Here is a 10350-nt window from a genome sequence, read left to right on the forward strand (position 1 = left end):
CTATCTCCCTACACCTAACGGAAGAAAATGTACCCATTTCACGACATCTAGCACTGAGTGGAAGCACTGGAACCTCGACGGGGACTTTTGAGGAGCGGGCGGAATCGTTCGTGCTCTGTCCCTGTGTAATCGAGCAGCGGCAATTCTCGAACGCGTGCTCTTAGCAACATCACCGTGGATGTGCATGTCTAGGTAGGTTGTCTTGCAAAAGTTTTATACTGCGGCTCTCTGAGTTTTTCGACGCTGCTACTACGCCGCCGCAGAGAGTTTGCAGTTTCTTTTTGTGGCTCTGCATATGGAATCTACCGGGGTTTTCCGGTAGAAAAAAATGTCACGTTGATGATTATATATTCTTCTCTTGGTTTTTTCCTGGTTGGCTGTGGGACGCTCTCGCCAACGCCTCTCTCACCTGCCGCCTAGTCTGCTTTCTCTTCCACGCCCCTAGGCGTTGCGCACCCACCCACCCCGCCAGTTTGATCCTCCCTCCCAGTTATACACGCACGTACAGGCCTGGCTCCCTATTACAAAGTTCAAAGTATGTATAGCTAGGACAACTTCTGTGCTACCGAAAATAATCGCATCTTCCCCTCCGGATACTATCTTGATCATATAACCTGATTTGTGTCTCTATCTTTCTCCCTCTACACATATGCATGTATATATATATGTGCATATGATAGTGGATTGGTCTGTGTCTGTGTGTAAGTATACATATGTGCGTATCTGTGCAGGGTCTGTAGGTTTGCATCCATGTATCTCTGTATACTTATGTCTGCATTTGTGCGTACGCATGCAAGCATGTGCGTATCTGCATGCATACACATACATGTCCGTATCTGTATGTCTCTTATTTATGTATGCGAGCGCGTGTGCGTGTGTGTACACAGCGCGATGGCAACGCGTATGTGTCGGTCAGTTCGTGTGCATGTGCATATATGCAGGACTACACATATACATTTGTGTCTGTATGTCTTGTATTTGGATATTGCGTGTGTGTGTGTGCCTCTGTGTGTGTGTGTATAACGCACAATGGCAACCAGCCTACCCTCCCGTAGGCTCCCCTTTAAAATCTACCCCACTCAAAAGATACGCGGCTCTTCACATGACGTGTACTCCACTTACGGTGTGACTTCGACACACACTGACATCGTATACATCCATTGCTTATATATGTGAATATACTCAGATACTTTTATATATATGCGTGTGTGTGTATGTCTATATGTATACGCATATATATACACATATATGAGTAGGTGTATATGTGTGTTGTGGAGGCGCCTTTGCCTACAGCGAAAGGAGTTTCAAAAAATAAACGATGGAGCGCCGTACTAATCAAGCTTTTTTGGACTTGGGCCCTGGTGAGAAGTCAACGAAGTTGAAGAGGCGAGAGAGAAAGAGAGAGAGAGACAAGTGCTCTTTTTTTCATCGCTGTACTGAAAGAAATTGACGATGTTATTACTGGTGTTAGTGTGCTGCACTTCTTCATAGTGTTGCTGGCAAAGTGCTGCTGCTACTTTTGACAATCCGACTGCTACTGCTGCTGCTGCTGCTACTTTTGACAGTCCGACTGCTACTGCTGCTGCTGCTAACACTGCGACTCCTAATGCTGCGTGGGTATTACTAGGGCTACGGCGGCTGCTGCTTACAGTGTCGTTGCTGCTCTTCGTCGTGTTGCTGTATGCTGATGCTGATGCTGCTGCTGTTACCATCTACCGCTGCTTCTGCTGTTAGGATCTACTGCTGCAGCTGCTGCTGCTGCTAATTTTAGCATCTACCGCTACTGCTGCTGCTGCTATTGTTAAAAGCTACTGCTGCTGCTGTTAGAATCTGCTGCTGCTGCTTCTTCTTCTTAGTTTCACCTCTACTGTTGGTGATGGGGTGGTGTTTTTGCTGCTGCTGCTGCTGCAGCACCATCCACTGCTATCTTTTGTCTTCGTAGCGGCGTTTCCTTCTTCGCCAGCCAGACTGCATATACTCGTACACACATTCTCTCTCATGTCGCGATCAATCCATACAATTTACGTCTTCAACGCTGCTGCTCTACAGCATCGCATCGCAAACACTACACCTCGTGTATATGTATATGATATAAACATATTAGAAAATATCTATGGTGGTGGGTCCCGCCTACCTATGGGTGTTGTGTGTGTGAGTGTGAGTGTATGTGCATTCGGCGTGGGTAACTGTGTATTAGTGTATACGTACTCTGTGTATAATACTCTCAACATATACATTTTCATACGTCAGATATGAAATCACCCGGCTGCACGCGCATGATGCATGCATAAGCGTATACATGTGCAATATGAACATGAATATGAATATATATACTCGACTTGGTTGGAACATCCTGATCTACATCAGTTACTGCGCTTTTGTATGTCTGTTTACGTATATGGAGAGGCGTAACCCTCTTTGTAACGCCTCTATGATAATCTATGACTCAACGTGCGTCTACATATATGTATATATGCACATATGCATACAGTCATTTTTATTTCATACATATACATATACGTATATATATACATGAATATATGTAGATATTTATATATGCATAGGTACATATATATATATATATGTACGTACATATATACGTACGGTGATCAAATTTTTGGTCTCCTCTCATACAATATACATATACAGTATATGTGTTTATATAATATATATATATATAAAAATGTGTACACATGTTTCTATAATTATATAATATATATAATATATACACATCTTTTTTTCAGGGGTATATATTTCTGTACTAGCGCTGTTGTATATTGATGCTCCACTGCTGCAGCACTTCAGCTGCACTAAAACAACGTCCACGTAAATATGGAGATATATAATATATGTGCTTATACATTGTATGTATGTAATAACACACACGTTTTCTCTCATGTATGTATATAGTGTACATAAATATCGTGTTCAGCTAGTGGTGTTCTCTTTCGATGCTCATTGCTCCAGAATTGCCACTGCACTGAAACATTGCACGCCTATTTATATATATATATATACACAATATATCGACATCCATATATATATACATTACAATATATAAACATCCTTATATATATATACCTATATATATGTTGTGTGTATCTGGTATAAACACATCTTCCTTCGTTTATATATATGATGCACACTTATCTTTCCTTTCTCGGCGCATTATTTCTGTACAACAACGGACGTTGTCTTCTGGTGTTTGTTGCTTGCAGAATTTCGGACGGCAAAATGTTTGAATTTGTGTGAACTACATCTAATCTTGAGTGATCAGCTTCGTCTACGACCACTAGAGGGACGCCCGTAAGACAACTTCTCTTTTTTTTGCTGTGGTGGTGACCTCTATATGTGTGTCGTCGAACGTCAGAAGTTGAGCGCTTTTCGAATTTGTGTGGAGGTCCATAACTGTCTCTATATATATATGTATGTATATGTGTGTCTAGACGTGTCTGCCTGTGTCTGCGTATGTGTATGTGTGTGTGTGTGTTGTTTTTTTTTCTGTCTGTATCTGTGTGTGTACATGTGTTGCTATCTGTCTGTGTCTGTATATGTGTGTGTGTGTCTGTCCCTTTGTCTGTATGTGTGGATGTGCCTGTCTATCTGCACATCTGTCTGTGTGCGTGTGTGTCTGTGTCTGTCTGTATATGTATGTGTGTGTGTGTGTGTGTGTGTGTGTGTCTGTCTGTCTGTCTGTCTGTCTGAGCTGTGGATGTGGGTGTGTCTGCCTGTCTGTATCTGTGGGTGTGATTATGTGTGTCTGTCGGTATATACATGTGTGTGTGCGTGTGTGCATGTCTGTCTGTCTGTGTGTGCATGTGCAGGTGGGTCGTATACATAAACAGGTTTGTGTTTCTGTGTCTGTCTGTGTGTGTATATGTAAGGTCGTATGGTTGTTCTAAATCATAGGTACATACTCACCCGAAACGATACATATGACTGTCGTATATTCTTTTTTTTTGTTTTTGACTCTGACTGAGTAGTACCTTCGTTTTACATCCAAACGAAGGCGGTGTGTGTGTCGTGCTGTCCTTGCATATTCAGATTTCTCCTTTCTGTGTTCATAACAAGAAACGCTATATATTCACATTCTCTCCATTCGAATCTCACTGCGGATTTTCATCATATACATATATATATATATATACGTGTGCATTTGTATGTATAGGCATCGATCAACGGAGGTGTCTTTGTCTGTCGGCAGAAGATTTTGTTACTTTTCTTTTCCACTTTTTTGACGATACGGTAGTCTGAGAGAAAACGTCTCTTTATGTCCGTTGTCATATATACGTATATATGTACATGTATATGTATATACATATCGTGTTATTCATATGCAGCGGAAGAATACATATATGAATATATATGTATATATGTATATATATGGATGTAAAACCATCTCATATAATGCTTATATAATAGGGAAATAGAATAAGGGAGAGAATATGACAGAAAATCAAACACACAGTTACTTCTAAATGCATGCATATATATATGTATATATATTTGTATAGATATATATCTGGACAATACTGTACTCACACAAGATAAACGCTTTAAAATGTTCCCCTGTAAGCCTTCTGTATGTTTACGTATATATACATATAGATGTACATACATATTCATAGGTACTGGGAGACAGAAGGAGAAAGAGATAGAGAGACAGAGAGTAAGTGAGACTCGAACACGCAATCATTCATGTTTCCATATCTAGATAGTGCTGTATTGACAAAAATTAATATAGAAAGATCTTTTCATCCACGCTGTCCTGTTTGCACACACGCCCTTATATGTAGGGTCTGATTTACATCAGCAGGAATTCCCAACATGTGCACAAAAATACAGTGTACGTGGTTCACATACATGTACATATATCTGATCCATATTGATGGCTGTGTGAGTGTGTGATATATACAAATATATATATGTATATATATATATATATATCTGGTCTATCTTGATGTCTTTGTAAGTATGCAGTAGAGAAAGATATAGACATTGGGTAGTTTGTATACGCAGACCACAACTAAAGCGATGTGATCCTTTCAACTACATATAGCCTGTTCTCATCGTCATAAATCGAGCTTTTTTGCAACCCTCCTTCTGCATCACATGTACGTATGTATATATATATATATACATTTTAGGTATATCTGTCTATGTGCATATATACATATATATATGTACATATATGTGTACATGTGACTATATCAGTATATTTACTGGGGTCGACATCAATACTTATGTACGTTTATATGTGTTGAGAGTAATGGAGGAGTATTACGTGTGTTTTTTCTGGCTTCGTGCAACGCTGCTAACATGTATATACAGGATCATATTTTGAAACTTTTTCTGCAGTGCCTCGCACAGAGAGTGCGCGCGACTTGTGATCCGCAGCACACACAAAGCTTTGTTTTTCAAGTAGACCGTACGTGTATCTCTGTCTCTTCTTGGAAGTCCTTGCACTTACCATTTGACGCCTGAAATGTATTCTTTGCTATTTCTCTTCATTCCCAACAGGTTGTTGAAGGCCTCGTATGAATATGCCAATCGCTTTGCAAAGTTTCGCACGCGGAACGTCATCGTTGATTTACGTGGGTGAGACCAAAATATATACCTCCTCACCTTATCCCCTTTGTGGCGTCTCCCCATCGTGTACTATAATTCTGCAAATATACACACATACATTGTTGCAACCCCTATTCAAGTATCATGTATATATATATGTACATACACACGCCGATATATATTTGAGTCACACACCTGTATATACATATATCATATGTGAGTATGTATGTATATTCGCCTGTATGAAGATTGAAAGCCCGTTGCTGCCTGATGACGAGTGTATGTGCGGGCCTGCGTACGCACACGAGGACGGGTATACATTTGTAATGTATCGATGTTTTTCGAGAGAAAACGCGCTTGCTGCGTGTCATGAAGTGGACCACTTTGTAAGAGGAGATGTTGCAAGGAGCTGTAAGTGGTTTGCAGCACCGTGACGAATGTTTGAATTCGCTTATCCTCTGTGGCTAGATGCTTTTCTTGCTTGAAAGTTGAATCTCTCCGCTAGCCTGCTTTGCTGTAAAAGTTTTCCTTTACCCGTATTCGCATGTTGACATTACATCACCGCCCTTTACGAAGGTGTCTTCCGACGAACTACGCGAAGGATGCGTCTGTGCCGCCTAATAGCAGTCTGCGTTCCTTGCGTTGAGGCAGTGATAATGTCGCGCCTTCGAATGCGTAGAAAGGATGACACAAGGCAATAAGAGACATCAAACCGTAAGTACGTATGGATGGTTGGAGGGCACGTATGTGCTCCATCTTTGCAGCTAAAAATTTTTTCCTTAGCGTGCACATGTTTCTAGATGTAGTGGATCATCCAGGTGTTTTTAGACAGTGAAATTCCTGGCAGTCAGAATGCCTCCGGTTTAAGAGGTATAAAGAAGACAGTGTAGCCCGTAGTAGTGACGTGTGACTTCCACTCCTTCAGTGTTCTCGTGTTACTGAGCTGACGCCGTTTTTCCAAATAGGGAAGTCGGAAGCCCACTCGGACATGACACGCTACCGTACTAGTGTGAAAATGAGCCGTCATCAGTTGCTTTCCGCTTACAACTCTCTACAGAACGCCTGTGCATTCTCATGAGAGCGCCTTCCGCACCCCTCTTTGCTGGCTCTTACCATGCACTCGTAAAGTGTTTACGAACACATCCAAGCGGAACGAATCTGTAAGGGATTAAGTCTATACCGGTGTATACATATATACCGGTGCGCGGTAGCTCTGCCCTTCTCCATGTGGCTGTCGCTTTCTACGACAGCTTTCCGTGATATTTTTCTGTAGCTGCGGTTGTTGATGGCGGTACGATAATATGGGTGCACGTGAGTCTGCACGTCTGTACTGCACCATTGTAATCTGGTTGACTGTGTCCGCAACGGAACGGCGAAGAACCACCTCACCAAGCCCTCAGGGAGGTGCTTTGATTTCGCAGAAGTGCCTGATACGCCTTGAGAAGTAAACGGCGTTGATGGGTGTTGCGAATCCGAAAAAGACGAAGTGGCACCACTCCCTCATGAGCCAAGGCCACACGGCTTGATTAGGGGACTACCGTGTCGCTGTTGCATGCCTCCTCCGTGTGCTCAAAGGCGACACGTGAAGGTGTAACGAATAGGACAATCTCTTGTGTGAAGAGATATGGTGCAGCGCTTGTGCGCTGTGTGCAGAACTCAGCATTCTGATTATATAGTGCGTTTGACGGCAGAATCCTTTATGTGGTGGTACCGTATTGCTCAACATCTCAGTATACACACAGAGGCTATGGTTGGTGGGGAAACCTGTTTTAAAGTTTAAATGAAGGAAGGGCGGCACGAGCAGATCATATACGCGTAGAGGGCTTACAGGTTGCTGTTCGAACAGAAAACCCGGAGGTAGGAATTTAAGACGCAGGTCTTAACAACTGCATCTCGATTTTGAAGTAGGCGCCGATGTAATTGTGCGTGCAGGAATTTGGGAGCGGGAGGGCGATTTGCATCAGTTCGAAATTGCTCAGCTTGTAAATATCATGCCGAAGTCTGTTGAAGAGGCCGCAACTTTGATTCCATCTTTATCGCGCCTACCAATGTCGCGTCTACATCGTGTGCTCGAATTGCTGGAGGTATTCAGAATTCACGCCACGTGAAGGCGCGAAATGCTAAGGCGGTGTCGAAACTCAAATCACACAAGAGTACGATCTGGCGTGAGCGTACACATGTGGTTAAGCAAGTTCAACATGTAGTGCCATTCAATGTATCCTCAGTGTTTCGTCCGTTTCCTATGGTATCTCTCCTTGTAAGCGTATGCGTATATGCGCCTTCCTCCTTTTGAAGTTTGCCACGCCGCACCAGCGACATTTACGTCTCGCGGCGTATCCGGCACTTACGCATAATCAATGTACTCCGTGACTTGTCACACCTCATATTATCTCACACCGATATGATAGGGCTGTCTACTACTTCCTTTGACTGGTGAAAGATGTGCTTCTTGGCTTGACCGTACTGGCGACCAGCTGGGCCGTCGAACGCTAGTTCTTATAAAGTATTATGATTGTCAAACTTGTTGTACCCTGCGTGCTCGCCGACGACGAGAAAAGGAAAGTGCCACGTTTCATAAATGTCCCACGAGCATAGTTGATTTGCTGGCTACCTGTAGTGTGCGCCCTTGCGCTGAACTCGGGGACGAGCATTGTAGTGCGTGTTTGAGCCTGTGCAAGGATGTCCATGCCCAACGACACAAAGAACCGCCTAAAATGTGCTAGGCCGTCGTGTGCGTCTTACGGCAACGCCTTGATGGTGCACACGAAGCAGAGCAACAGATAGGCGCCAAGAAAGCGTCCGTGCGCTCCATGGCACTTAAACTTCAAGGATTTAAACTCCTTGAAAAACGCACAAGTTGAAAAGTTCGCCGGTTCACAAACTTGCGGCAAGGGGTCGCAATGGAAGGTACCTTGCAGAGTCTGCATCTATAGAATCAGCATGTTGTGCTACCAGAATCTGCAGTAACAGAATCAGCATGTTGTGCTACCCATTAGAGGGTTAGCTCCCACTCATATGTCATATGTTCCTCGTACACACACGCACTGGGGGGTTGTCTTCGAACGTCAGTCGCACGCCTGCGAAACACTTGTCAAAACTGAGTCGATCAGAGCGCGGGTCGCGTAGTGCAGTGTTGGCGCATCCTGTGTGAAGTCTAAGCTACGCAAATGCGAGAACAATTCGAACCTCTGCCCTCTACACAGACTCATCCAGCCCTCGGTGGGCGTAAACAGGTATATCTGCTCTTACCTCATGCAACTCGAACAGCCGCGAACAGATGACATCTTCATGCGTCAACGGCTACGGCGTTCGTATGTCCACACGGCATGCCCCTACATGCCAAAGTACACATATACATAGATATATATATATATTACGCATGAGTATGCAAGTGTTCCGCTGAATTCAGAGCTGCCCGCAGAGTGTGACTGTACTCACACATGCTGCTCACGCGGAACTCACAAACGCAGTGCGGGGATATCCCGTTACAGCAGGTGTACACGCATCAGCAGCTTGCCAGCCTGAGCGCCCTTCTGCTGGCTGGCTTGCTTACGTAACACCAGACTGTTAATACGAAGAATTGTGGAATGGAGCATGGGCCAGAGTCTGTGAGCAACACGAGACGACACTCGTGCAGATGCGCACGTGTGCGGGGAAAGTGCTCATCGTGCTCTTCCCCCTTGAGTGTACCTCTGGAGGACGACAGAGGCACTCACACCGGAATCAGGGGCTGCGGGAGAGTTCACATAAGAGAAAGAAACTGCGGTGGTCGCGTAAACTGTGGCGACGTGCGGAGTTGCGGCCCTCCAGCATGTTCTACGAAAATAGCAGGTAACTGGTGAAGGATGCTACAAACAGCAAGGGTCATACGTTTAGCCCGACAGGGTTTGTGCGCCTCTACAGGCGACAGCACAACTGTACCACACCGGTGATGTCAAGCGAGCGTGTCCACGTTCGTGGAGGCGCGCGTGAAGCGTCCCATTCTTCAAAGGGGTGGTGCACGACGGAAAGAGCCCTCTCTTCTTATCTGACGTGTTTGTATACTAGTTACCTCCGCCTTGACATTGTGTCGCGCTAGTTGTTTTCCCGTAATGGTCTGGCATATAGGAAAGGATGATGAACTATTTGTACTTGTACACCTGGGAATTTCGTTGTAGAACTGTTTAGCTGCTTGTGCAAGCTGTAGATCTCCATCGTTTCGGATCACTACGACCTGTTCAACGCCGCCAGCCCTAGCCGAAACAGCGCCGATCTTAACACGGTCCGCGTAAAGGTCGAGTCCTCTGTTACCTGACGAATGGCTTGGTAAAGAGAATCGCCGAATTCAGCAGTGCAGGTGTTGCGCTGCCCGTGGCATATCTTGTTTAGTAGTGTGGAGCGGAGAAATGGCCGAAGAATACACGGAGTTCAGAATGCCCCGGGCGCTGCGGCTTCTGCGAGGGCTCCTGTTTTGGTTCCGGTAACAGCTTAGTCTTGGGCTGCTCCTGTCCCTTCTTCTTCTTAAGCTTTGCGTCCACCTGCTGTACAGCGTTTTTTTCGCCGTCGAAACAGGGGGTCAAAGCGCAGTTTTCTGGTGAAAGTGCCGGGGCCACGACAACTGGTACGAAGCTGCGGACTCCACCGTCTGCATCATCGGAGGCGTCGTCAATCGGCTCCTCTACGGGAGCCGGTGAAGGTTTTGAGAGAAAACCAGATTCCTCTATGGGGTCACCGTGTATACCAGTTTCTGAGCCAGCGGATGGAGGTGGCTTTTCCGGTAATGTCTTAGCGGGGCCGCAGGTC

At 44.8% G+C, this 10350-nt stretch overlaps 1 protein-coding gene across 1 annotated transcript; it reads left to right on the forward strand.

Annotated features, from left to right (window-relative positions):
- Positions 1–1318: 1318 nt before the first annotated feature.
- Positions 1319–9862, forward strand: LOC131479066 (uncharacterized). The gene is made up of 6 exons (XM_058659684.1): positions 1319–1361; positions 3219–3306; positions 5521–5594; positions 7501–7672; positions 7864–7927; positions 9755–9862. The coding sequence occupies exons 1-6, from the start codon at positions 1319–1321 to the stop codon at positions 9860–9862; spliced, it is 549 nt and encodes a 182-aa protein (XP_058515667.1).
- Positions 9863–10350: the final 488 nt, after the last annotated feature.

The sequence above is a fragment of the Ochotona princeps genome, unplaced genomic scaffold (genome assembly GCF_030435755.1).
Source record: "Ochotona princeps isolate mOchPri1 unplaced genomic scaffold, mOchPri1.hap1 HAP1_SCAFFOLD_1283, whole genome shotgun sequence".
Taxonomy (NCBI): domain Eukaryota; kingdom Metazoa; phylum Chordata; class Mammalia; order Lagomorpha; family Ochotonidae; genus Ochotona; species Ochotona princeps.

Coding starts and splice junctions, on each gene's coding strand:
- LOC131479066 (XM_058659684.1), top strand. CDS start 1,319: ATGGAGCGCCGTACTAATCAAGCTTTTTTGGACTTGGGCCCTG. Junction 5,595..7,500: donor GAACGTCATCGTTGATTTAC/GTGGGTGAGACC, acceptor TTGTGCGTGCAG/GAATTTGGGAGCGGGAGGGC. Junction 7,928..9,754: donor GGCACTTACGCATAATCAAT/GTACTCCGTGAC, acceptor TGCAAGCTGTAG/ATCTCCATCGTTTCGGATCA.